The sequence below is a fragment of the Tenrec ecaudatus genome, chromosome 10, assembly GCF_050624435.1.
Source record: "Tenrec ecaudatus isolate mTenEca1 chromosome 10, mTenEca1.hap1, whole genome shotgun sequence".
Classification (NCBI taxonomy): Eukaryota; Metazoa; Chordata; class Mammalia; order Afrosoricida; family Tenrecidae; genus Tenrec; species Tenrec ecaudatus.
Genome location: NC_134539.1, coordinates 156,850,225 through 156,878,068, shown reverse-complemented (window position 1 = coordinate 156,878,068; position 27,844 = coordinate 156,850,225). Strand labels below are relative to the sequence as shown.

The 27,844-nt window shown below is 57.9% G+C and overlaps 2 protein-coding genes across 3 annotated transcripts; one reads left to right on the top strand and one right to left on the bottom strand.

Annotated features, from left to right (window-relative positions):
- Positions 1-5,747: 5,747 nt before the first annotated feature.
- Positions 5,748-20,641, bottom strand: SLC26A11 (solute carrier family 26 member 11). Its single transcript, XM_075562320.1, has 17 exons — positions 20,555-20,641; positions 19,235-19,470; positions 18,417-18,609; positions 18,016-18,101; positions 15,931-16,010; positions 14,402-14,544; positions 13,350-13,525; positions 12,783-12,855; positions 11,595-11,645; positions 10,706-10,766; positions 10,331-10,386; positions 9,667-9,807; positions 8,810-8,937; positions 8,452-8,551; positions 8,079-8,212; positions 7,153-7,225; positions 5,748-6,513 (listed from the first exon to the last, which is right to left on the bottom strand). The coding sequence occupies exons 2-17, from the start codon at positions 19,466-19,468 to the stop codon at positions 6,422-6,424; spliced, it is 1,821 nt and encodes a 606-aa protein (XP_075418435.1). The 5' UTR covers positions 19,469-19,470; positions 20,555-20,641; the 3' UTR covers positions 5,748-6,421.
- A 16-nt stretch (positions 20,642-20,657) lies between these two features.
- On the top strand, positions 20,658-27,842 carry SGSH (N-sulfoglucosamine sulfohydrolase). 2 transcript variants are annotated; one of them, XM_075562322.1, is made up of 8 exons: positions 20,658-20,813; positions 22,182-22,342; positions 22,960-23,065; positions 23,209-23,359; positions 23,746-23,902; positions 24,131-24,212; positions 24,556-24,759; positions 26,167-27,842. In XM_075562322.1, the coding sequence occupies exons 1-8, from the start codon at positions 20,717-20,719 to the stop codon at positions 26,724-26,726; spliced, it is 1,518 nt and encodes a 505-aa protein (XP_075418437.1). In that variant the 5' UTR covers positions 20,658-20,716; the 3' UTR covers positions 26,727-27,842. The 2 variants fall into 2 exon arrangements, with proteins under 2 accessions (XP_075418437.1, XP_075418438.1); XM_075562323.1 differs by having other exon boundaries at positions 26,445-26,667.
- The last annotated feature ends 2 nt before the right edge of the window (positions 27,843-27,844 follow it).

The following is a 27,844-nucleotide window of genomic DNA, read 5'->3' as shown; positions in this document are numbered from 1 at the left end:
GGCAGAAGCACTTTTGTCAATCCACGTGACTTTCATGAGGGAAAGAGAGTCCCAGGCATTACAGACTCAGACAGAACACGCCATTTCTGGAAAGCACGCCAGACCATGTGGAAAAGTTCGCGACTGAAAATGCTGAAAATGACCGTTTCAGGGGAGTGTGCAAAAATACGTATGAGGAATATGGGCACAGGAATGCCGACCCAGGATGCCGAGCCAAGAGCAGGAAACCCCAAGAGAGCCCAGAGAATGCAGGTCCCAAGAAGACCCGCTGGTGCTTAAGGGCAGTGGAAGTGGGAGAGATTCCCCCCCCCCCCCACTCTGCTTGCAGTGTGCATCTGGAGGAGAAGAGAATGGTGCAGCCTGCCTTCAGCCTGCCTTTATCCTCTCTGCCCCCACCGGCTGGCGAGGCTCTGTTTAGGAGGCCCTGTGTGATGTCACCGCTCGTGCCCAGGTGGACCTCTCACCTGGGCCTATTCGGGTTTACCCATAGACATCTAATCAGTGTCTGATTTCTTTGCAGGCCCTGACAGCCCCCTTTAGACCTCATCTAGCAACCTGACATTTGGATCCCACTTGGTTTAGGCTCCCCTCTACAAGATATACTGTAATGTCAGCGTTTTTCAGCACGGACCCACGCTGGCTGAACCCCTCAAATGACCTCCAGTAAGGATTCACCCAGGCTGCACTCCAAAGGCAGCCCCACTCCATCCCACCCAGGGGTGGGCCTGGAGCCAAATACACACATCGAAAATTAACAATGTTCTCGCATATAAACTTCATAATAATTTGTTTTCATTATTTATTTTAGTTCTCTGTAATTCTGGATCCGCAGCTTGAAAACTTCATTAGTTAAAAAAAACCAACTTCACAAGGATCAACATATAACCTCCTCCCTGGGGAGCAGACAACAGAAAAGTGGGTGAAGGGAGACGTCTCGGACAGTGTAAGACATGAGAAAATCATTATTTCTAAATTATCAAGGGCTCATGAGGGAGGGGGAGAGGGAAGGGAGAGAGAAAATGAGGAGCAGATGCCAGGGGCTTAAGTGGAGAGCAAATGTTTTGAGAATGATGAGGGCAATGAATGTACAAATGTGCTTTACACAATTGATGTATATGTAGATTGCAATGAGTTGTATGAGCCCACAATAAAATGATTATATATAATATATATATATAGAGAGAGAGACATTAGACAGTATAAGATATGACAAAATAGTAATAATAATTTATAAATTACCAAGGTTTCATGAGGGAGCAGGGGGAAATATGAGGAGCTGATAACAAGGGCTCAAGTAGAAAGCAAATGTTTTGAGAACAACAAATGTACAAATGTGCTTGACACGATGGATGTATATATGGATTGTGATAAGTTGTATGAACCCCAATAAAATCATTTTTAAAAAATAAAACTTTAGAAAATACATAATATTAAAACATGGAAACAGGACATATACAGGCACTTAATAATATTTAGACTCTAAACACTGGAATCCAGTAATTCTTTGGAATAGGAATAAGGACGAGATGGGTGAACAACCTGCAAACTTTGGTTAAAATTAGTTGGTTTAAAAAAAAAATTAGTTGGTTTTGATGATGCTAGATTTAAAAGAAACAAAGTTATGATCAGATAGTAATTGAAATAATAAAATTATGATTGAATATTGTGTACTGGCTGCCTCATATTAAATAAATATTATTGATGTGTGAATTTAACCTAAAGAAAATTTAGTACTTTCACTAACTTGGGAACTTGTCTTAATTAATGTAGAATACAGTAAGCTCTTTTGTTTCTCTGTGGTTATTTATGAAGTGTTAAAATTGCCAGGGGTGGGGGTAACACAAGTCACTGAGAAAGGCTTTGTTATACCAATCCAAAGAAATAACCTATTTTTAGTGCACTTTTCAAATAGACTTACATACAGTTTCCCCAGCATGGCTGCTGAGGGCCTAATTTACAAGAAGGGGACATTCTTACATTTTAAAACTGTGCAGTGAAAAGGAAAACTCAGTAAGTGCCAGTCACGGCTTCCTGAAACAATACTTAGACACAAAACACAAGGAAAACCAACTACAGAAATTCATCAGGCTTATACCATACCACATAAAATAAGCAACCTAGTTTCTTAAATGTATACAGTAGTTATTTGCAGCAAAATTCAGTCTAGATTTAATCAAATACCAAACCAAAAGCCAAACTCATTGCCATTGGCTCGATTCCAGCTCCTAAGGGCCCTGGTTGTACAGTGGTTGTGCTTTGGGCTGCCAAGCTCAAGGCCAGCAGCTTGAAACCATCAGCCGCTCCACGGAAGAAAGACGAGTTCCAGGCTTGCAAACCTGCAGGGTGGGGTCTCTGTGAGTTCAATCGAAAGTTATTATGATGTCATTCAGGACCTTTGACCAAAAGTGAACATTAAACCACAGCAGCAGCAAAGAGAAAACAATTGTACGCAAACCTTCTTTTTTTAAAAAAAAAGTGTGTGATGTAGATTGTCACTCGTACACTGTCACAGTGCTCTTCCCGCCTCCCCGTGCAGTCACCGGGTCCACTTGTCCATCTGTCCTACCGGCCCCTGACGGAGCGCTGTCCCTGGCCAAATGCTGCCCTTTAGATCTCAAACGGTTAATTGTCCCAAGAAGGACACACACCCCTGGATTTATTACCTAAACTTCCTGTCATGTCAAGAGTGTGCACGCTCCCCATCAGGGCGCTCCCTCAGCTAATCCCCGTGGAGCTCGATTCCACAGGAACTTGAGGTTCTGTTTGCAGGGGCAAAAGGTTGGCTCTGATCACCCACTGCCTTGCACTCAGGAGGCCTGGTGGTGCTGTGGGACAAAACAAGTACTGGGCTCCTCGCTGAAAGGTCAGCAGTTCAAACCCACCAGCAGCCACTCAGTGGGAAAAAGAGGAAGTGGTGCTTCCATAAAGATTTCCATTTTCTGGAGCAAATCAAGAAGGGAACATTCCTGGACAAACAGCCCCAGGGAGAAAACTAGGGGACCAACAGTTCCAGGGGAACATGGGATAGGGGGAGGTGGAGGGAAAGGTAGTGGTGTTAACAAACCCAGGGACAAGGGAACAACCAGTGATCCAAATCGGTGGCGAGGAGGGTGTAGGAGTCCTGGTAGGGCTTGATCAAGGGCAATGTAACTGAGAGGAATTACTGAAACCCAAATGAAGGCTGATCATGATAGTGGGACCAGAGGAAAATAAAAGGAAATAGAGGAAAGAACTAGGAGGCAAAGGGCATTTATAGAGGTCTAAATACAGGCATGTACATATGTAAATAAATTTATATATGAAAATGGAGAAATAGAACCATGTGCATATATTTATAGGCTTAGTATTAAGATAGCAGATGGACATTGGGCCTCCACTCAAGTACTCCCTCAATGCAAGAATACTTTGTTCTATTAAACGGGCATTCCATGATGCTCACCCTCCCGACATGATCGCTGAAGACAAATGGGTGCATAAGCAAATGTGGTGAAGAAAGCTGATGGTGCACAGCTATCAAAAGATATAGCGTCTGGGACCTTAAAGGCTTAAAGGTAAACAAGCGGCCATCTATCTGAGAAGCAACAAAGCCCACATGGAAGAAGCACACCAGTCTGTGTGATCACAAGGTGTCTAAGGGATCAGGTATCAGGCATCAAGGGGGGTGGGGAATCATATCATTGTGAATGAGGAAGGGAATTCAGATTGGGGACCCAAAGCCCATCTGTGAGCAACTGGACATCCCCTTGCAAATGGGTCCCAGGGAGGAGAAGAGCCAGTCAAGAAGCTGTGTAGCAATGATGAAACATACAACTTTCCTCTAGTTCTTAAATGCTTCCTACCCTCCACTATCATGATCTCAATTCTACCTTCCAAATCTGGCTGGACCAGAGGATGTACACTGGTACAGATAGGAACTGGAAACACAGGGAATCCAGGACAGATAAACCCCTCAGGACCAGTGGCAAGTGGCAATACCAGGAGGGTGGGACGAAAGGGGGTTAGAAGGGGGGAACCGATTACAAAGATCTATATATGGCCTCCTCTCCAGGGGATGGACAACGGAAGTTGGTGAAGGGAGCCGTCGAACAGTGTAAGATATGACAAAATAATAATTTACAAATTATCAAGGGTTCATGAAGGAGAGGAGAGCGGGGAGGGAGGTGGAAATGAGCTGATACTAAGGGCTCAAGTGGAAAGCAAATGTTTTGAGAATGATGATGGCAACAGATGTAAAGATGTGCTTGACACAATGGATGGATGTACAGATTGTAACAAGCGTTGTATGAGCCCCCAATAAAATGATTTTTTAAAAAAGATTTCCATTTTCGGAAACCCTAACCAGAGCTGCTTTAAAAATCAACCGGCTGGCAGTGCTTGTTGTTGTTGTTTGTATCTGTTTGTATCTGCTTGTATCTGTTTGTATCTGGCAGCTCACTTTGGTTTGCTAAGTCCCTCTGATGTAACTTCTGATGGAGAGATCTTGGAAGTCCAAGTGCTAATATGTAGCTACCTTTACTCAACATACCCATAAACACACACACACACACACTCGCTCACTCTCAAACTCGGCCCCTCATCTCCTGACACTAAGTTCCAAACTCTTGCAAGGAAATTGTCCTCAACTTGTATTTTCCAAATGAATGTTAAATTCTGAGTGTGCTCCTGAGGGATGCCAATGACTAACACGGTGAGGCTGCTAGTGCAGAGGTTGGAGGGTCAAACCCAACCGAGGCATCTTGGGAAGAAAGACTACCGATACACCCGGAGCTGGGCGAACTCAGCACCAACTGGTACTGTTATTGGGAACACTAAACCATTAATAGAGAGGGTTAAAATGTACTGCTCCCCCAAAGTGACAACTCTTATGAGTCTGACACGGGTCCTTCTAGAATGTCCCTCTGCATGGACAGAATCCTGGGTTTCGTGTACGTATTTACATACATGGTAACTTAAGATGGGAATCCTTCTGCAACTTTTCTTTCACTAAAAAATCTCTGTTGGCGCCCACAGCTCCCCTCCACTCCTCTCAGCTTCTAGGGGGCCACGCAGTGAGTGGTACCCAGCTGAGCAACACCCTGTCTACAATCAAAGGCTGTGATCATCACTGCCCCTGCTTCCCTCCTCGCATGTTCCAGTGTTTTCTGTTGGGTGCCTGCTGAGGCAGGAGGGCTGTGCAGGTGACGGACTGGCTAGAAGTTGGGCTGCTAATCACAAGGTCAGCAGTTCAAAACCGCCAGCCGCTCCCTGAAAGAAAGACGGGGCTTTCTGCTCCGGGAAGGATTTACAGTCTCAGACACTCAGTAGACCAGTTCAACCCCATCCTACAGGGTCACTGAGTCAGCATCAACCCGATGGCAGTCACTTTGGTTTTGGAATACCCTGGTGGCATAGTGGGGTTTCAAGCTGGGCTTCTGACCTCAAGGTGAGCAGTTCAAACCCACCAGCCACCCCATGGAAGAGGAAGCTTTCTATGCCGGTAGTTTCAGTCTTGGAAGCCCACAGGGGCAGTTCTACTCTGTCCCCGAGGGTCGCTGTGCTCAGGACATGAGGTTGGGACCTGCCCAAGCTTCTCTGCAGGGTACAGAGCATACACCCCACGGCCACATCCTCCTCCTGCCAGGGCCTAGCCCTCTGGTGACAACCACACTGACAAACAGATAACATGGGTACAGGGTTAACAGCCGGAGTCCCATGAAGAGGTGGAGTAAATCATAACACACAAAACAAAACACACGTCCACACTCAGGTGCACATATTCTATATTTATTAACACAACCAACACTCACCACACTGGACCGCTGGGAGCGGGCGTTACAGATCACCGTAAGCAGAATGAGCCATGTGCGAGGCTGTGAACAGAGTCACATGTGCACGCCTACGTGTGTGTGTATCACGTGTGTGTGGGAGGAGGCCCTGGAATGATCACCAACATGGAGTGAGGGGGATGATCGGTTGGGTCCTTTACAGTAGGTATTTGTGAGTTTTACAAAAACATCAAAGCCATTTTTCCATTTAAAAACACAAAAGACAAGGTTACTTTTAAATAGAGACCGAGAGTCATTTGGCACACCCCACTCTTCTCCACAACAGTAACAGATGCTGCCGCCGAGAGCAGACACCGCATTGCAGCCTGGGCACACGCTCTTCAGCTGGGGGAGGCGGGATGGGCCCAAGGGTGTCCTCCTGGGAGCTGATGTTCCACAGTTCTCTCCCCACATTCTAGGAACACTACAGACACCCCTGGGCAAAGCGGGGCCCGCAGGGGCCAGCAGGACGGGAACCAGTCAGTCATCCCAAATGAAGCCGAGGTTCCCAGCTGGGGCCTCCATGCAGGACGACTCCTCCCTCTCTGTGGGCACAGACTCCGCAGCATGGACATCAACACCACAGAAAGGACGCCCTCTGGAGACCCTGGGCCCAGCTAAGCCTTCAGCAGCGCCACCTTGTGCTCAGGAACAGAGTCCTCACTGATGTTGTAGGGCTGGGCCCCCGGCTCCTGCTTCAGGTACTGCTCTGCAGAGGCACCAAAGGCTGGCTGAGCACCAAGCGGCAGAGGCCAGGGCTGCCCACTCAGATGGCGGGCCTACGCTCTGCAGGGTGTCGCTGCACTACCTCTGAGCACACCCTTCTCCCTGAGTTCCCAGAACCCCCCCATCATCGCTGGGGGCCGCTCCTCGCACCACACCGAGACTCTGGCAGACGGTTCACCGCCCTCCCAGGGCCAGCATCTGGGTTGGGCACAGACCCTTCACCATCCATTCCTTGGAGCTTCTGAAGCAGGTCAGCCTTGGGTAAGGCGGTAGTGCCCAGACAAGGAGCTACACTAACCCCCCACCAGGGATGGGCCCGGGGGCACTTCCTGGAGCGGGGGCCTGGTGGTGGGTATGCGAGGGCCCAAGGGTGTCGGAGGGTGTGAACGCACCTGAGTCACACACAGCACACACAAGTCTCAGAGCAAGAACCTGCCACCAGCGCCTCATAGCCTGCCCGCCTGTACCCTCCGCACAACCTCAAGGGGCCACCCCCACCCTCAGGGACAGAAGGGCAGGTGGGGCCCAGCTCCTGCTGCTGGTGACTGTGTGTCCAGCCCTCCTGCCCTGGAGCCTGAGCTATGGGCACACCGGCTGGGCTGCCAGTTCTGAAGGTACCAACCTGCTTCCCCCAAGGTGGAGAAACACTGGAAGCCTGTCAGGTCGGCCGCCAGCAGGACCCGCAGCACAGGGACCTGAGGAGACACACATCGGAGGGCAGAGGTCACTCCCAACACTGTGCTGGCCGGCCAGGGGCCCATCGGACACCCTGGGCAGGGGCATCAGAGGAGACTCTGTCTCTGGGGCACAATGTGGAGGGAGCCATGACAAGCACTGTGCTGGCTCAGCCTTCCCCAGCCCAGGGACCATCGCCCTGGCAGCGAATAACCGGGAGGATCTGACCGTCACTCAGCGGGCCGGCCTTGAGTCGCTCTTAGCCTCCATCTGTCTGTGCTGACCGAGAGGCTGCCCCTCCCTGTCACGCAGCTCGGAGGTCATGGCGAGTGGCCCCTTTGTGGACACACAGTGCCGGCGTCACTGTCACTCCCAGAGCGGATGACGCTGGTGCATGCTGTGCTCACTTCTGTCTGTCTGTCTGTCTGTGCCCCTCCTGATCCTCCCCGAAGTCCCTGAAGCACCACGCTCATGTCCCTGTCCCTGTGTGCTTCCTGTCGCCCATCTGTGCCCGAGACCAGCGGCCCAGCCAGCACAGTGCAGTGTGCAAAGTCGCTCATGCTGGGAGAGTGGGGTGAGAGATCCTGCCCGCCAGCACCAGGCTGCCTCACCCTCACAGGGCCCTGCTCCCCATGGTCCATGGGTGGAGGTCAGGGGAAGGGTCATGACACCCAGGCCAGGCTGCCTCACCCTCACAGGGCCCTGCTCCCCACTTGCTGGGGGTTACTTGGTGCCCTCCCCCTTCATAGAAGCCTACTTCTCCCATCCCGAGAGGGTCCCTGTGGACGGCTGGACAGTGGAGGCTCCCTATAGACATACACTCCTCCTGGGCCCCCGGAGGCTACCTCGCAGCCGCAGGCAGCCAACCCCTACCTGCAGGCCCACAAAGGCCAGGCCCACACCACGCCGGCGGAAGTCCTCCAGTAGCTCGCCAAGCCCCAGCGCTGCCGTGTAGTCAACGCTGCAGACGTGTGTGCAGTCGAGCACGGCGCTCCGTGGGGGAGATGCTGCAGGAATGGAGGGTCAGCAGAGCACCGTCTCACAGGCGGGCCTCGCTCCCCACCAGGCCCTCAGCTGCCCCACAGCAGTGACCCATCGGGCATGAGGCCACCACACACAGAGACACCTGTTATGTAAGAGCCGTACCCCTTCTGGGATCAGTCAGGAGTGTCTCCCGGCTAGTGGGGACCACGAGGCTGGGGACTAGCCATCCCCACCGGCCCCCCGCCAGCCCTGGTTCTCATACCTTCCAGAGCACGGCTGAGAAAGGCCTCCCGAAGTGCCTCGACAGCGGGGAAGTGCAGGCCACTGGCCAGCTGCAGGACGAGGACCGGGCCCTCGGTCACCTGCGGGGAGGGAACACTCACCGGGGGCAGCCACTGGCCCAGAGCCTGGCTGCACAGCCAGACACCCCTGACCGGACAGGCCAAGGGCATACAGCTGGGCTTCACACAGAGGGGGAGCCCTGGGCTCTCCAGCAAGGGGGTGACATCTTGAGCCAGGGTCCTGCCCCCAACCACCCCCAGGCCTCCAAGAGCAGGCAGGAACGCATATACCACACCCCGCCCCCACGGCCGCCTGCAGCAGCCTGGTGGCAGCCATACCTGGGTCCTGGGCCTGGCCACGGAGTGCAGGAGAATGAGAAGGGACACCAGGGTGCCCGCCAGGATACCATACTGGACCTCCCAGAAGCAGAGCAGGAAAGTGGCGCAGAGGGGTAGCAAGTCCAGCCCTGGCCGGGAGGGACCAGCTCAGAGGCACCCACATGCCCGCCTGCAAGCTGGCACAGCTCTGGGGCTACCGCTGCCCACAAAGTGCCCGAGGCTGGCAGCATGGGTCCTGCCCATGGGAATATGCCAAATGCAGTGGGCACATCCCTTCCTGCTGATGGGGGAGGTGCAGCCCCAGCCCCAGGCAAGCAAGAGGGGAGGTGGGGCAGAGACCAGGCCACAGGGACCCGTCCTAGGCAAGCCCCTCCACTTCTCTAGCCCTGGAGGAGGGGTGGGCTTTGGGGCCAGCCTGAGGCACAGTACCACTGACGCCTCCATTTCCCATCTGTGCGTGGGGCTTCCTTTCTTTCAGGATTAAAGGTGGCAACTCGGCACCCTGGGGCTCAGGCAGGCACCTGCAGACGTGCAAGTGACTGCGTCCGCCATCCACCGGCCTGCCTGTGGGTCCTGCCCGAGGACGCGGCCCGATGCCCGGAACCTGGGCTCCTGACACCATGCGGCGCGGCCGCTGCTCCCCCACTGCACCGCACCCCATGGGCGACGCTTTGTCCGCTGCCACAGGGCAGGTCATGTGCCTGCAGCTGCCTGACGACCCCAGGCTGACCGCAGGGCTTCCGCAGCCAGTCAGAACCCGGGAAAGACGCCCTGGACGCACTCTCGCTGCAAGCACACATGCCCCACGCAAGCTCGCACTCGAGATGCAAGCACGCACGCTCCGCGCAAGCACATACTCTTGACACGCCAGAGCGTCCCGAAGATCTTGGTGTCGAAGAGCGGGGCGACGGCCATGATGATGACGGCGGCCAGGGCGGACTTGGGGATGTAGTAGAAGAGCGATGTCAGGTAGTTGAGGGACAGCAGCACCAGGACACCTGCAAGGGGCCAGGGGAGGGATGACAGGGATGAGCAGGTGGCCACCCAGGCGGAGCCCACCCACAGCGTCGACTCTCAGTGAGTCCATGGGACACAGTAGAACTACACCGTGGGGCTTCTAATGCAAGCAAGCAGACAGCCTCGTCTTCCTCCTGGGAGGCAGCATGTGGAGTTGAACCCCTGACCTTGAGCCTGAAAGACCAGCACTCAGTCCTCTGGACCACCAGGGCTCATTCAGCTGTGAAATAAAAACCCTCAACCCAGTGCTGCCAGCGTCCATTCTGAGCCCGGTGATCCTGCTGGGCAGCGTGGGGGTGTCGGAGGCTGTGCATTTTAAGGGAGCCCACAGCCTCACCCCTCCCAGGGTCTGGATGGGTCTGAATGGCTGGCCCTATCCTGCTTACCTGATGGTGTGGCCCTACCTGCCCAACCCCTGCCCAGCAGGATCCTGGAGGCCCAGCTGGATGTACCTTCCCCTTTCCCTACCTGACCACCTGGGCGCAGAGGAAGATGGGGACTCACCTGTCACCAGCCCTCCCGCCGGGGTGCACACCCCTGACTGGGCATTCACAGCTGTCCTGAAAGGCAACACGGGCGTTGTCCAGCCAGCCGGCCCTGGGAAAAGCTCCCACACCGCAGCCATAAGCACTGTCCTGTGGAAGCTGGCTGGGCAGGTCTGACCCTACACCCTAGGGGCCCTGAGAGCTACCTGCCATCCCTCGTGGCCCGACACATGCACACACTCTCAGAGTTGGGCAGCCCATGCCGTAGGCAGGCGGGGGCGGGGGTGCCTCATCTGCCCACCCACAGGACCCTGAGAACAGCTGCCTTCTAGCTGGGGAGGACAACCACCACAGAGGGCGGCCCAGGCCTGAGGGAGGGGACCCGCTCACTCACCGCCCAAAGCTGCCTGTGACGGGGTAGGAGGAGACCAGGGAGCCGAGCATGTTGGTGAGACCTGGGGGCCAGGGAGAAGGGGGCAATAAAATAATGGTAAGAAAAGATGGTGTGTTGCTGTGTGCTCTGTGTCTCTCTGTCTGTCTTTCCTCTCTGCATCGCTCCCCATCCGTCTCATTCTCTCTCTGACGGAGAACACCAGCATCATCTTGGCCATGTTCTCCGGGGTTGATCTGTTGACCCCAGCTCTGAGAGGGTCCGGCTCCCCCATGCCCTACCCCGTTCAAAAGGGGGAGAGACACCCGCACTTGTCTCCCCCACCCCGAGGGTGCTGCCACAGTGAGGGTGCAGGGGCCCCAGAGACTGCAGAGCAGCAGCCCACACGCAGCCCTGGGCAGCCGCCCTATGCTGACCACCCCAGGGTGGGGCAGCCGATTCAGGTCAGAGCATCACCCAGGCTGGCTGGACTGGATGTCGTGAGGGGTGGGAGCGGGTCCCCCAGTGGTACAATGCCGAGCAGGGAGGATCACCCGACAACACCCAGTCCCACACCCAGGGTCCCACGGAGGCCACGATTAACCACAAACGGACTGAGGGCTTCCTCACAGGCAGCCGGACAAACCACGAGCCAAGTCAGATTCCACGGCTGCCCACCGGTCCTCCCCGCCGTTCTGACAACACCCCACCCAAGGCTGGACATAGGAGCCCAGCACACCCTGGTTTCCTGAATAAGCAGCGGTCAGGACTGACACTTCTGTAAGCTGCCTGGCCCTAGCCGCTGACTCTAGCTATCTGGGAGGAGTCTCTACACCAGAGGGACACAGCGCCCAGCCCCCTTCACACACATGCCCCCAAGAGTACCATGCGGGCACCGCCACTGGTGACCCACCTATGGCCGTCAGCTCCTGGTTGGCGTCAATGCGGTAGTTGTTCTGGGAAGCTGGGGGAGGGGGGAGAATGAGGTCACAGCTGCATAAGGAAACGTGCCGAGACCAAACGCATGTCCAGCCCCACCAGACAAGCTCCACTAACTCCCGGATCCCCCGCCCTCCTCGTGTGTCCTCGCTGCACACACCCACACCCGTGTCTGCGTGTCACTCTGCACGTCTGCGCTTCCGCCGCGTTCTCCGACAGAGGCCGTTTTCACAAGGAGGGGAGTTTGAATCGGGGTTATTCCCAGAGTGGGTGATACTGTCCCCCTATGGGGCAGTGCTGGAATGACGGGGGCAAGGGGAGGAGAAGGGGTGCTGCAAACAAACACAGATCCTACACTTGACCGTGGATGACCAGCTGGGATCCTGGGTCTAAGGAGAAGCTGTTCTGCTGGCAAGCCGGAGGACATGCTTAGAGGCCCACAGGCCTGGATTTGAGGGGCAAGATCTAGGGATGGGGGAGCCTCTAGGGATGAGGGGCACCTCGGAGAAAGGCCTGTCAACCCCACTTGAAAAACCAGCCGTGGCGCGCAGTCCCGGCTTGGCCACACGAGGGCGCCACGAGGGGGGCCGTCCAACAGTGCAGCCGCCTTGAGTTCTTTGTCCACAGGACAGGTCTTTGGGGCCAGCAAACGTTGCTGTCCGGGGTGGGCTGTAGACACTGTCCTTTCTGAGAGGCGCCCACTTCTTAGGAATCACACATCCGCCGTGGTTATGATCAAAACTTCCCGTCAGGCACAAAGGCATTGCCTTCTCCCTATTTTTCAGCATTCTGCAGTTCCCAATGCTGCCAGGTTGTTCCTCTCTCTAGTGGCTTGAGGGTGGATGTAACTGGGGCTACGGCATCTCAGACCTCAAACCCCCCTACTGGGCAAGGAGTCAGTCCTATCCATCAGCCAGAAGCCAGCCTGCGGGGAGTGTTTACCCCACAGCAATTGGCAGAGACCACAGAACAAGACCTCCCAGCTTGGTGGAGGGTCAGGGGACGGGACACAGGGCTGGATGGGGCTTTGCACTATCAATCTATTTTTATGGCCGATTTTAAAGAAACCACATGGACAGGTTGTCGAGCAACAGAAGCACACAACAAGCAAGGCCAAGAGCCCCCAGCCAAGGCCAGCAGGGCCCGTGTGGTGGGTGCTTACCGAAGGCCTTGGCCACGGCGATGCTCTCCAGCAGGCCCATCAGGGGCACCACGACCAGGCCAGCCCCCATGTCCTGAGGGGAGGGAAATGCTGGGTGAGGAGGGGTCAGGCCTGGCTGGACAGTGACCTCTCAAGATGGGCACATCCCCACACTGGCTGCAGGAGCACACCCTCCTCACACATGGCCGCATGGTATAATTCTGATGCCAGTACAACCCAGTGGGTTCATTCACTGCCAGCGCTCAGGAGAGGGACCCCCTCCCAACCTCAACTCCGGGCTCTAGCTCGATGCAGACCTGGGTACGAGGCTGGAAATTGGAGTCCACCCAGGGGTACCTTGGAAGAAAGACCTAGCTGTACTACTTCCTAATGACTCAGCCCCTGAGAAGCCCCTGAACAGAGTTCTGCTCAGTCATGCCTGCAGTCACCAGGCAGAATGTCAGGTTTCTTCAGGCCCCTGATAGGAGGCTCTGTCTCAGCTGTCCCTGTGCCCAGGCATGACCCTGACTGCAGGCTCAGCAGTCCTCCCGGGAATCAGAGGGATGTGGGCCTGGCGTCTTGGCTCACCTGGACCATCTCAGCAAAGGAGGTCGTCCCGTTAGCTGTGGTCACTGAGAAAGGGGGGATCCGGACAGGGGGGAGACCCTCGGCTGTCTCCCCAGTGAGCACAAAGGGCTGGTAGCCGGTCACTTCGAAGGAGTAGGCCACCAGGGCAGCAAAGGAGACCACCAGGGCATTGCGGGCTGGGACAGGGGGAGAGGCCTATCAGAGACTGCCTGTGCCCTTGGTGTGTGGGCACGCACACACATGCTCAAACACACACACAGCCATGGGGAAAGCCAAACGTGGGCCTGTGACAGGATGGCTGTGGGACACCCCATCAGGCCAGGAAGGATGTAGTTACAGGGTCTGATACTACGTATGGAGTTGGTCACGCCAGTTGAACCTAGAACGCGAAAAAGATGCATGCTATAACCCTTCCACCACCTATGAAAAGACAGACACACAACCAGAGTGACAGCTAACAAAGGAAATAAAAGAAACACACAAATCCCCCAGCGCTGCAGAAGGCAACGAGACTGGAACACAGGAAGCAGGAAGGGGACAGAAAATAAACAGCACGGGTGGGTTTAAGCGGACAAACCAACACACCAACGGCACGAAGAACCCAGGAAAAAGACAGAGGTCAGATTAAAAACTACCGACCACAGCCAAACCCACTGCACCGCTAGAGTCCGGCATGCAGCAGCCCTGAAACAAAACTGCCCATCCTGCACCCCCTCTGATCGGTTAGGGCGGATCAGGCCATGGTGATCCTCGGGGTTGGGTTCTGGAAGCAGACCTCAGGTCTGTCTTCCTGCTCTGTCTTCACCTGGAGGCGCTGCGGAAACCTGCCTGACGCCCTTCACAGCAACATGCCAGCCTCCGGGTCAGTGGGCGGTGGCTGTGAAGGGGTGTACAGGCCAGGAATCAATCGAACCAGGGGCTTTCACGTGGAAGGCAGGGCCTGTTACCACTAAGCTGCCAGTGTCTCCTGAGCAGGTGCAAATGCCTCAGAACCAGCACCTAGACCTGGTCCACATGGCCTGAGCTGGTCCTCAGCCCAGAGGCTTGCTCACCTGTTGTGGCCGTCCAGACAAGTCCGTGGCTGAGCCGGACGCCTGGGGGCATCTCAGGATGGACGGGAGGCACGTGGTCCCGCATGAGCTTCAACACAAGGAGCAGCACCATGCACACCAGTCCCAGCACGGCATCCCCCACTCTGCGGACAGATGCATGCAGGAGTGGGGACAGTAGGCCTTGGGGGGAGGGGTGGAGCTGACACACACACATGCACCATAGAGTGAGGGCCCTCAGCTGGCAGGCATGTGGGCCCACTGGCAGACACTTTGCTCTCTCGGGGCCGTGCCCCTCGATCCTCATGGCAGAGCAATGACTAGATGATGTGACACTGAGGGTCTCGGTGACTAGATGACCTGACACTAAGGGTCTTGGACTACTCCACAGAGTTCTCTTTCCCCTGGCCATCTGTGACTGACCGGCGTCCACTTCCGGCCCTCCCCAAGGCTGACCCCCACCACCTGAAGGGTGGGGACTGGGAGCTCCTTGGTTCCTACTGTGTCAGTGGAAAGCCTAAACAGGAGGAGGGGAGGGGTGTTACAGCCTCTCCTGCCTGCAGGCCCACCCCTCCAGTCCTGCAGATGTCTCTCCCCTCGTGCCCCCAGGCCAAGGTCAAGGCCGAGGTCCTAGTCCTGGCTGGGCTCTCTCCCACAGCGTCTGCTCCCCACCTATTCCACCCCTGCGAGGGACCCTGCACTACAGACTGGACCATACCACTACCAGCTCTCCTCGCCACCTGCTGCCCCTCTGCACCTGGGGCTTCTGCTTCCATCTCTCTCCCTCCCTCTTCTACTCCAAGTTCTCAGGGGTTTCATTCACAATCCCCCCGAATGGAAAATATCCAACACACCACCTCACATGGTGCACTGACAAAGCTTTGCCTCTTCTACCAAGTTTCACCCAATGCCCTAAGTCAATTACTCCAGTATACAGGAGAATTGCCCCATCAGGTTCCCAAGGCTGTAAAGCACCTAGTCTCATCTTTCTCCCAAGGAGCGGGTGGTGGACTCAAACTGCTGACTTTGGGTAAGCAGCCCAGCGCTTGATTAGCTGTGCCACCAGGGCTGTGTGAGGAAAAGTTACTCAACAGTAAAAGGGGATGGGGCAGTCAGCCACAGAGAGGCCCCTATGAAACACAATGCCTGCTGCGAAGCTCAGGCAGCACTCCGAAAACCCAGGTGCTGCCCTCTGACTGACCACATGACCTGGGAGGCCTGAGTTCTCAAGCAGGTGGGGCGACGCCACACCCCTTCCTGGGAGCCCAACCTCGTGAGAGGGTGAGCCTGCCCTCCTCCTGCTGCCTTTCTGGCCCAGCAGCCAGGTGCGGCCTCCTGGGGATCCACACCACCTGGGAGAGCAGTAGGAAGAGCCCTGAGGCAACAGGGGTTAACCTGAGGACCAGTCAGTGGGTCAAACCCACCAGTGGCTCCCACGGAGAAAGCCCATGGCCTTGGGAAGCTTGTAAGGCAGGTCTGCTGTCCCACAGGGCTGCCCCAGGTAGCGGTGGGAAGGTGATGAGGAGCCGTACCTGGTCTCTCCCAAGCGCAGGAAGGTGTAGTACACCTGCAGGAAGAACTGCCGCGGGACATCGTGGAGGCCCAGGAGGTTCTGCTCAGACAGACACAGGTCCGTCAGACACCTCCTGCCCCCTGCTTGCCACGCCCCCACAGGCTGCACCTGTGCGGACAGGGAGGAAAAGCGGGGGCGCCTCCCACCCCATCTAGCTCGCAGGTCCTTGGGGTCCCCGCTCCTGGTTTGGACAGCCAGCTGGGGGAGGGGCGCGGCTCATAACATCTGGGGTAAGGACACTTGGTTTTAGGAAAACTTGGTCCGGGGGTCCCGCAGGCAGACGAATCAGAAGGTTGGTAGAGGAGCCAGGGGCCCCACCGGGGCCCCACCCACACTGCGCAGGCCCTGCCCCCATTGGCTTAAGGCCGCGCTCGTCACTCCGCGGCCCGGCCCGCCCCTTTGCTCGCTGCTCCGCTGCCATTGGCTCACAGGCGCGTCCGTCACACGGTGGCCCGGCCCTCTGCCGCCACGCAGGCCCAGCAGCCGCGGCTCCAAGCCTCATCTGTCACTCGCGGTTGGCTCGACCCGCCCCCGAACAGGCCCCAGCGCCATTGGCTCGAAGCCACGTCCGTCATACACTATTCCGGAGGCACCGCCCTCTGCCGGCAGGAGAAATCACGCCGCGCGGTGGGCGGGGCAGGCTAAGAGAACGCGGCTGCCGGAAGTCTACCTGCGCGGGTCTCTGGCACCGCGGGGCAGACCTAGGGCTCTGGGCAGAGGGACTCCGGGGGTGGGGGATGGGGTCGGGAAGGTGCCCTCCACGTAGGAGCAGTTCCAATCCCGCGAGGGCTACAGGTACCAGTTGCCCTGAGTCTGGGAGCTGGAAGGTGCCCAACGGGCATCCCATCCTCGAGGGCTGATGGGACAACGCCCAGTCCTAGGATGAAAACCAGAGGGTGGCTGCCATTTCAGAATCAGGACCAGACCGTCCAGGAAATGGCAGCATGTGCCACGCTCAGCCTGGCACCGAGTGCCTATCATCTGACACCTATCCTCTGAAGTGCAGGCACAGAGCAAGCAAGCAGGGGGAATCCCTGCTCCTTTACTTACGCACGGGATCTTCTGCCCACACACAGGGTACAGCCAGGGCAGAACCTAGGCCTGGGTGCCAAGTCAGGGGAGTGACCCTGAAGCTGCATTTGTAGCCTTCCACTCGGCCCCATCAACTTAATATTAACGGTGTCCCGTTGGCACAGTGGGTCATAAACATTGAGGCACTAACTGCAAGGTTGGCACTTCAAACCCACGGGCCTCTCAGGACAGACTGACAATCCCTGAAGTAGTTCCATTCTGCCTCTAGGTTTGGTCTGATTTGGAATCCACTCAGGGCGAGGGGCTTGGTTTTTGTTTGTTTGTTTAAAAGAGGTTTAAAAAGAACCACTTTGACTCACTGTCCAGCTCATCGTGAGCCTAAAGAAGATTAAAGTGCCTGGTGCTTCGCTTCCACAGCTGTAACTCTTTACAGGTACAGACAGACACGTTTATCAACCAAGCTCAAGCGGCTGGTGGTCTCAAACCGCTGACCCTGAGGTTAGCAACCCAACTTATAACCCACTCTGCCACCAGGGTAGTAGTGATGTCTGAAATAGAAGTGTCTAAATCATGGCATTGGGAAAAGAAATAGTAAACACAAATCGGTCCAAGAGTGAAAACTGAACCAGGTGAGGTGGGATGGGAGGGCATTGTGGAGATGTGGATGGTGGCAGGCTGTGAAGGCTTCCTGGCAGCGTGGGTATTCAGGTAATAGGTTCCTACTCTGGGGGTTGGAGCTAGGCACGTGGCATAGTGGCAGACTCAGACCAGGGCCACTGAGTAATTACCAGTTATCCAAATTACCCACCATGAAATCTGAGCTTTGCTCACGGGCTCCCTGGCAAGGGCCATTTTATGGTGAGAGGTTGGTGACTCATTGCTAATTACTCCTGGAAGACCACATGATCCAAGCTTCTGGGAGCAGGAACCATTTCCCAGAGGGGCCTTTTCAGCCCCATCGGTCTACACTGCCTGCCGGCTAGTCATTCCTGTAGGCGGAGAGTACACCTACCTTGATCTGTCCAAAACCAATGGTGACAGTAGCCGCCGAGGTGAAGCCTTTGATGACCGGGCAGGAAATGAAGTCCAGCAGGAACCCTGGCCAGTCAGGAGGGAACACGGAGCTGGTCACCTGCTCCTCCCAGCCCAGGGCAGATGAGTGGCTGGGCGGGACTGGGGACAGAGGCTGCAGCTAAGGACTTTTGAGGGGCACGTGCTACTTGGACTGGTTTTGAAGCGTGGGGAAAGGAGACTCCACTTGAGGCCCAGGTCCACCTCTCAGTGCCCCAGCCCCCGAGGGCATCCCTGCCCCACAGCCAGGGGAAGGATGTACAGGGAGCGAAGAGGTCAAGGACACCCCCAGACTCAGGCACCTCGGTGGGACACACAGACACCTGCCAATGGCAGCCTTACCCAGACGCAGGAAACCCATGGCCAGCTGGATACAGCCAGACAGGAAGGCCAGGAGCACGGCGTAGGCGGGCTCGTGGAAGGTGTAGAAGGAGACCAGGAGGGACATGATGGCCGTGGGGCCCAGGGTGACATCACGGGAGGTGCCAAGGAAGAAATACACGAAGCACCCCATGAAGGCGGAATAGAGGCCATACTGTGTGACGAGACAGCAATGAGGAGCTGGGGGTGGAGGCACACCCCACCCCACTGAGTACATCCTGTGGTTTAAGGCCCAGGGTCCCTGTGGGTGGTGCATCTAACCTGTTACCCTGCACCTGGGGGCCACCTGAAGTGATGAAGGGCCTTTCCTGTTCCCATCTGCTAGATCTTGGGGTGCCTGTGACCAGAGTAGATGAAGTGGGGCTTCCTGCAGGACTATGTGACCAGAGTGGACAGTGGTGGTGACCCTGGGACTATGTGACCAGAGTAGACAGTAGTGGTGACCCTGGGACTATGTGACCAGAGTGGACAGTGGTGGTGACCCTGGGACTATGTGACCAGAATGGACAGTGGTGGTGACCCTGGGACTATGTGACCAGAGTGGACAGTGGTGGTGACCCCGAGGCTGTGTATTCTGCAGGCTCCATTGGACTCAGCCCAGCTTGGGCTGTCATGTGGGAATCAGTGAGAAGGCCGTGTGGGCCTGCAGCTGCTCAAGGGGAGTTTATCTAAGGACAGTGGACCTTTGGGGCTGGGCAGCCGGTGGGACACCTCTCTGGACGTGAGTTGTGGCAGGGAGGAGGAAGGCCAGGCTGTAGGGTGAGGACCCGGAGTCTCACCTGGGGTGGGAGACCAGCCACCTCAGCATAGGCCAGCGCTTGAGGAATGACCGTGAGCCCAACTGAGAGGCCAGCGATGAAGTCCATCTTCAGCCACTGGCCAGAGTAGTTGGGGAGCCAGGACAGGATGGGCAGCCACTTCTGCAGGGCCGATGCCGAGCAGCAGCCTCCTGGCCCCGCCATGCCAGAGTGGGTTGACCGGGGCTTTCCCAGAGCCTGCACAGAGGAGGGCATGCCTGCGGGCAGAGATGGAGACACCAGCTGCCCGGTCAGGGGCTAGGTTGGGTGCACCAGGGCTACAGCAGGCTTCCATCCTCGCAAGGGTCCCAAACAAGGACTCATTCCCCAGGGGGCCATGGCGGCCTGAGAGAGGAGTCGTTCATATCTTTAAAGCGCAGGGTGCTCAGGGGTCTCTTCAAAGGTGAGGACTGAGGTCGGCCCTACCCCATCACCACAGCCCTCTGGTCCAAATCCTAGGGGAACTTCCATGGTCCCTCAATTGAATCTGTGATTGATTTCTTAACAGGAAGCCTAAAGGCTCCTTACACTGGGCACAACTCCTTGGGGAGAATTTATTTCCGTTTTTATTCCCCCTGGAAGGTGGTTTTTGTTTTTGGTGGTGTTTTTTTTTTCAATACAAACATTCTACTGTGATGAAGAACAGGTGCATCAAGACGTGGCCATAGCAACCACGTCTCCCTTACAACCCGCGGGGCTGACTCCCTTTTTCAGCCTGCTTTTTCCAAATCACGCCAGCCCCATTCGGGAGCTCCGGATGCCTCTCTGGGGATTCTGGGGACCCCAGGTTTTGCAAGTGTGTACATGCCGGCTCCACCCACTACGGCGAACTGCAACTGCGGCGCAAGGGGGAGGGGGAGGGGGTCTCAGCGGAGGCCTATCTTAGCGGACCCCACCTGTAGCCTGCGCATCCCCGAGGGTCCCGGAGATTCTAGTAGGTTCTGGAGAACCACAGAGCAGCTCAGCCTGGTCCTCCTGGGTCCTGGCGCCCCCTCCCCACCATGCACAAAGGGCGCCCCCAGCCCCTTCCCCATTGCCCCCCAAGGGTCGCTCTGGACAGAACGCACCCCGGATAATGCCGTGTCCGCTGTCTAAGGTGGGGACCCCAAAACAGCTGAGGCCCCCAGACCCTGGGCAAGGCGAGTAGGAACGCGGTGGGACGCGGTGGGGCGCCGCGGGAGGCGTCCCGGGACTCCACGCCCCGGGACCTTGCGCTCAGAGCCCCTTGCCGGCCGCTCCTGGACCCCCGGATCCCGACAGCCCACGGCTGGATCCCCTCCTCGCCGCTGCCCACACACTCACCTGTCGCCGCAGCTCGGGGTCTCCCGACGCTGCCACAGCCGGGTCCGCAGGATCCGCAGGGGGAGGGGACCCGGCGGCGGCAGGGCCGGGGCGGGGCCAGGCGCCCACGTGACGAGGCGGGACCGTCCGAGCGGCCGCTGCAGGAGCCGCGCAGCCGCCACCATGCGCCCGTGCGCGCCCGCCTGCTGCGCGCTGCTGCTCGCCCTGGCCTTGTGCTCGGCGCCCGGGGCGCGTGCCCGGAACGTGCTGCTGCTCCTCGGTGAGTGTTCCCGCGCCGGCGCCTCGGCCAGCTGGACGTGCCTCACCTCTCCGACCCCCACCACGGCCAGTCCCCACGCCAGCACCCAGCAGCCTCCCTGATGCCCCAGACGCTGCTGGACCTGCTCCTTAGAGGGGAGGCAGGGGACCCCAGCGTCCACTGTGACCCTGTCCTGACCCAGGACTCCCACCTGTACCCAGAGCAGCCGGGGTGACACCGTGGCCCCCACGCAGGAGGCTTAGGGTGAACACAGCCCAGAGGGAGACAGCTGGGGTACCCTGGGTACCTCCCCCCACCGCCAGTGATGGTAGCCCCCTGAGTTTACCATCCTTCGCACCCCAAGAACCTTTTCAAGGACCATGCCCCCCTTGCTGTCTCCCCCAGCTGCCCCAAAACCCCAAGTTCCTCAGCACCCACTGCTCACAAGACTTCCTGTTTGAATGGCCGGGCCCTGGCTCGTGACAGGCCAGCCTGAGGCGCCCGATTCTTTCCTGTTCTGCGGTCTGGCACCCTGCCAGGCCAGGCTTTCTGATTAGTGGGTCTGATACTGTGGTGTCAGGGAGTGTGGCTCCACTAATCAAAACACAAACAGCTCCTCAGGGGTTCTGTGCACTCCCCCTGCCAGGGGGGCTCCTGGGGGCTCCCTGAGGGTCCTAGTGTGTGGCCTGGGACGGTCAACCCAGGACCAGGGCTGCAACTGGGCTGGGACACCCAGGTTAGAAGAGCAGTGTCCCTCCTGGGCCTCTGACGGCTGCCCTCCCAGTCCAGTTCTCTGGGCTCAGCTGCCATCGGCCCATCAGAGGTCAGCGGGTGGATGGCAAGGGCCACTGGGAGCACCTCCAGGCCCCCCTGAGTTGCCCTCTGAGGATGTTGGGGCCAAGGCTGACCCTGGGCTTCCCACTGGCCTCTCCAGTCTGCAGGCCAGGGGGAGCATGGGAAGTTTATAGGAGGTCTAGACCCTCTCCTCCCCACTGCGCAGCTGGGCAGCCTCTGGGCCTCAGGTGCTCCCCACAGGACGAGGAGGTGGGACCCGACAAGCTTCAGAGTCTCCTTACACACCAGGCGGGACAGGTGTACCCGCAGGAGACTTTGGACAGGATGGGCAACAGTCACACAGACAGCCCCTTGGTGGGGCACTTCTCCGGGACCTCAAACACCTGCAAGGACTGCCTGGCAGGGGGTGGGGAGGTCTAGTCTGTTCCTCAGCCACACCTGCTAGAACGTCCTCCAGGTGGCAGGCCCACCAGGTGGGGTCCTAGTGGTACATTCCCATCTAGGAGCCATCCCTGTTGGGTCTCATGCTCCCAGCATCTGGGGCGAGGGCCCTCTGTCATATGCTGCTCCTTCTGCCTCCACCCCCCACCCCAGCGGACGATGGAGGTTTTGAGAGTGGCGTATATAACAACAGTGCCATCTTCACCCCCCACCTGGATGCCTTGGCCCGACGCAGCCTGATCTTCCGCAATGCCTTCACCTCTGTCAGCAGCTGTTCTCCCAGCAGGGCCAGTCTGCTCACCGGCCTGCCCCAGGTGAGGACAGTGGGGTTCCCCAAGCCAGGGAAGGTGGAGGCAAGCCCAGGGACCAGGTCTCCCCAGGGTGTCACTGTCTTCTTCTGCACTAGACCCACACCAGGCATCACTGTGGCCTGAGTGGTCAGTGGAAGTCTGGTCTGTCTGCTGCGGGGGCCCTGTGGAAAGATTGGGTGGTTGGGTAGAACAGCTGAGCAGAAAGAAGACAGTGAAACCCAGACTAAGCCCTGCCCTTGATTCCCTTCTGGTGCATAGCCAGTCCGTGTGGCCATCTTTATGGGGACAGACAGCCTCCTCTTTCTTCTGAGGAGCAGCCGGTAGGTTTGAACTGCCAACCTTTTGGTCAGTTGCCCAACACATAACCCGCTACACCAGCAGGGTTCATTGAAGAGAGTCAAAGCTGCCTGTTGTTGTCGTGGCCAGTGTTCTGGTCTCTGCGGACTGCTGATTTTTTTCGGAGTGGGCCTGTAGGGCGAGGAGCTGGGGGGCAGGAACTCTCTCTGGGGCTCAGAGACCAGGCAGGGCCTGTGTGGCTAACACCGGGGAAGGCGGGGGCAGCAGCAGGCGGGCCTCACGGAATGAACAGGCCTCACGGAATGAACGGGCCTCTGCCACAGCACCAGAATGGGATGTATGGCCTACACCAGGATGTCCATCACTTCAACTCCTTCGACAAGGTGCGCAGCCTGCCCCTGCTGCTCAGACAGGCAGGCATCCGTACAGGTGAGGCACCCCAGACAGCCGCTCCCGGCCTGAGCACTGGTGCCTTGTCACCCTGAGCATCACTGGGGTCATGAGGACTGAGCTCCTGGGGTCGGAGGGTGGGGTCCGGGGCGCCTGCACAGCCCTCTGCCCGCCCTGCGCAGGCATCATCGGGAAGAAGCACGTGGGGCCGGAGCTGGTGTTCCCCTTCGACTTCGCCTACACGGAGGAGAACAACTCCGTCCTCCAGGTGGGACGCAACATCACCAGGATCAAGCTGCTCGTCCGGAAGTTCCTGCAGTCCCAGGGCAGCAGGTGGGCCAGGCCCTACATCACACACACACACACACACACACACACACACACTCACTCATGCACACAGGCATGTTCTTGCAGTCCCAGGGCCCCCCCCTGCCCTTTATAAACTCTTGCACTTGTGCACATACACTCACACTTAGACACACATCCAGACCCAGAGGCCCTTAATCCCTGACGGACACCCACATTCTTTGGGACCCTTGGCCTCCCCGCACTGCCGGAATAGGTTTCAGGTGCTCATACTGATCTGGGTGGAGGAAGAGGGGAGGTGGGGTGGTGGGAGGCTCGGGGCTGGGCATGCAGAGCTGAGAGGCAAGCTCCCCCTGAAGCACAGGTACCCCCAAAGCAGACCCGCCCACCCCACGCCCTGCCTTTGCCCGCAGACCCTTCTTCCTGTATGTGGCCTTCCACGACCCCCACCGCTGCGGCCACTCCCAGCCCCAGTATGGAGCCTTCTGCGAGAAGTTCGGCAATGGGGACAGCGGCATGGGGCGCATCCCCGACTGGACCCCCCAGACCTACGACCCCCAGCACGTGCAGGTAGGAAGCTCCCCACCCCCACCCTTCGTTCACTGCCTGCATCATCCTGGCATGACTTCAGTGATCAAAGCCCTTTTGTCGGAGATGGACCCAGGTACCACCGGGGACAGTGTTCTGGCCAATCCATCCCCAGGGAGGAAGTGGCTTCCGATGTGGACAGGAGGCTGGCACCTTGCATCCTGCCTGTCCCAGGGCACCCCCTCAGGCCCATCCTCCCTACCGCTCCAGGTGCCGTACTTCATCCCTGACACCCCAGCTGCCCGAGCCGACCTGGCCGCGCAGTACACCACCATTGGCCGCCTGGATCAAGGTGGGTGCCAGGAGGCGTGTGTGGCTGCCACTCACCCCGCTGTGGATGCACCTTCCTCCTGTCCCTGCGGGCACTGTCAGCCCCAGGGGACCGGTCCTGGTGCGCCTTGTTAGCTCTGTGGAGCAGACATGAGACCGGTTCAGGGAGGTCGCACTCTGTGGGCACTGCACGGAGTGCAGGGGGCTGACCAGAGGCCCTGGACGGCGGGAGTCATGGGCGGGACTGGTAGGCCTTGAGGCAGGAAGAAGGCTCTGTGTGTGTGTGTGTGTGTGTGTGTGTGTGTGTGTGTGTGTGTGTGTCTCGCGCGCCCGCGGGCTGAGCCCTGCGCCCGCTCCGCCTGCAGGTATCGGCCTGGTGCTGCAGGAGCTGCGGGGAGCCGGCGTCCTGAACGACACGCTGGTGATCTTCACGTCTGACAACGGGATCCCCTTCCCCAGCGGCAGGACCAACCTGTACTGGCCGGGCACCGCCGAGCCCTTGCTGCTCTCGTCCCCCGAGAACTCCCGCCGCTGGGGCCAGGTCAGCGAGGCCTTCGCCAGCCTCCTTGGTAAGCCACTGCTGCCTCAGGTGCCGGCTGGGGGATGGACAGCTGGGCATTCTGTACCCAGCACCTCAGGGCTCTGCCATTGCCTGGCCAGGAAGGATTGGGCACCCCCACTTAATTGGGGGAAGAAAACCACTCAGTTGCCCAGGGCCGCACAAAGCTGGGACCTGGCAGGCAGCCTGCTGTGCTCAAGCACTGGCCCTGCTCTGAGTCACCTGTACATACGGACTTGCCTCAGCTGTGGACAGAACAGAGGTGCTCACAGGGGCTGAGTCTGTACATCACTGTGGAGAGAGACCACCTCATCTCTTGCCACAGAGTGACTAGTGGATCCAAACCATCAACCATTCTCTCTGTAGCAGCCGGCTGCTTAACCCACAGTGCCACCAAGGCTCGAGACTCCCTAGAACAGGCTTGTTCAATCCCAGGATTGCCCCTACCAAGCTTGGCCTCAGCAGATCCAGGGCCGTGCGAGAACCAGCATTTCTGACAAGCCTCCAGGCGAGGCTGCAGCACCCTGGGAAACTGTATCCCCTCACACTGCCCCCCAGGAAGCTACATTCCATCACCCTCTGCCCCAAGAGCCCGCATCCCATCATGCTGCCCCTCGAGGATCTTGCCAGAAGCCTGATCTGTGTCTTCCCACTGGACAGCTAAGCAGACAAAGTCCAGGGCATTGGGGGAGCTGGTGGGTGGCTTGGGTGAAGCACTGGGGTAGCCCCAGAACATGAAGCCGGGAACCTCTGTGCCACACACGGAGCCGGGGGGTACCCTCACTGGGCTTCAAAGGGACCTTTGGGGGCCTCTCGGCATATGATTGGGGTGCTGTGGGGCAGAAGCCTCCCAGCCCAGCAGTGACAGAGCGCCCAGAGCAGGTGGCCCCTGAGAACAGCCATGCATTGTCCCACAGTCCTGGCGCTGGGTCAGTGCCATTGATTCCTGGGGCTCTGAGGGAGACTGCCCCTGCCCTGCCTGCCCCTGGAGGCCCCGAGAGGCCCTGGTCTGCAGCGGTAGCATCACGTGGCATCCTCCCTGCCCCTTGCCCGTCTCTCCTTCATAAGGACATCAGTCACACAGGGTGTAGGCCCCACCTTAATAGGCCCTTGTGGTGGCCTACCCCTGCCAAAGACCCCACTTTTAACAAGGTCACCATGGATGCAGCCACTAGGGTTCAACAGCTCTTTCTGGGGGGCATGGTGGGACCCTTAACACATGGCCCTCAGAAGGGTTATAAGGAGCAAATTAAAATGGTTTTAAAAGAAGGGTTGTGATCACATGTTGGGTCCTCTGCAGACCGCCTCTGTCCAGAGCCCCAGCATCCGTGCTGAGGGGCTTAGGTCAACCTCCAGGAGGTGGGCTGTGGGCCCCTGAGGGAATCCCTGCCGTGCTGAGACCTCAGTTCCTTTCCAGATCTGACGCCCACCATCTTGGACTGGTTCTCCATCCCCTACCCCAGCTACGCCATCTTCGGCTCCAAGACCGTGCAGCTCACCGGCCGGTCCCTCCTGCCGGCGCTGGCATCCGAGCCCCCCTGGGCCACCGTCTTCGGCAGCCAGAGCCTGCACGAGGTCACCATGTCCTACCCCATGCGCTCCGTGCACCACCAGAACTTCCACCTGGTGCACAACCTCCACTTCAAGATGCCCTTTCCCATTGACCAAGACTTCTACGTCTCCCCGACCTTCCAGGACCTTCTGAACCGCACCCGGGCGGGCCAGCCCACGGGCTGGTACAAAGACCTCCATCACTACTACTACCGTGAACGCTGGGAGTTGTACGACCGGAGCCGGGACCCCCACGAGACCCACAATCTGGCCACGGACCCCAGCTACGCCCAGCTCCTTGAAGGGCTCAAGACCCAGCTGGTCAAGTGGCAGTGGGCCACCCATGACCCCTGGGTGTGTGCTCCGGACGGGGTCCTGGAAGAGCGGCTTTCTCCGGAGTGCCGGCCCCTCTACAATGAGCTGTGAGCGCCCCGCCACACGTGGCCCTCCCCAGCGCATGGTCCCCTCGGCCAGACTGGGGGAGGACACAGCTTCGGCACACCGGCCATCCCTCCTCCATGCCCCAGGGGCAGAGCGTAGGCCTGGCCACTGGCCCCTCCCAGGATGCTGCCCCCATGGGAGAGGATACTCTGTCCTTGGGTCACACCATGTGGCCCAGCACAGGAATTCAGGGACAGCCTAGGATGGGGTGGCCCGAGCCCACCACAAGGTGAGGCTGCTCAGGGAAGGGTGGCTGCCCCCGGGTCATTCTGAGCCCTCCCCGTAAAGATGGGCCACCGTGCCTGGGGGGGTGGGCAGGCTGGCCTGACCACCCTCAGCTTGGAAACACCACATCTTGATTTTAATCAGGATGTGGGCTGGAGGGGAGCCCTGGTGGTGTATTGGTTATATGTCTGGCTGCTATCCGCAAGGTCAGCAGTTCAAGACCACCAGCTGCACTGACAGGAGAGAGATGAGGCTGTCTGCTCCCGGGAAGAGTTACAGTCTTGGGACCCCACAAGGGGCAGCTCCACCCTGCCCTACAGGGCCATTATGAGTCAGAATTAATTCGGTGGCCATGTGAGGTTTCGGGGTTTCTGTGGGCTCGAGGACACCTCTCAAAGGTCCTGGAGTTCCTGCTTCCTCCCTTTAGCCCCTTGTCACCCTCGTGACCCCAGCGCTGGGTCTGTGTGACCTGACTGCTCACTGCAGGGCCCATGAAGTGTCATTAGGGTGGCAGGCCAAGCTCGCCCTTCCTTCTGAAGCACCCACGGGTGGGACCACCACTGCTGGAGGAGAACGGCACCTCCCCTCGAACTTGACTTACATCTACTTGGATAAGCACCAGTGTCAGATATAGACACTTCCTCTAGAACATTCCATCCCTACTCTGCTCCTACCTACCACGGCAGCCACGACCTCCTGAGGAGGCCTTGAAGATGGAGGCTCTCTCCCCAGGGTGGGGGGCTCCCAACATTCATTAGCACCATACGGAAGCCAAGGGGGCATGGCAGGCAGCAGGCCTCAGTATTGTAAACAAAAAATACAAACAAAAAAAAACCCCAAAACTTAATTTTAGCAATTATATAGAATTGCATTTTCTA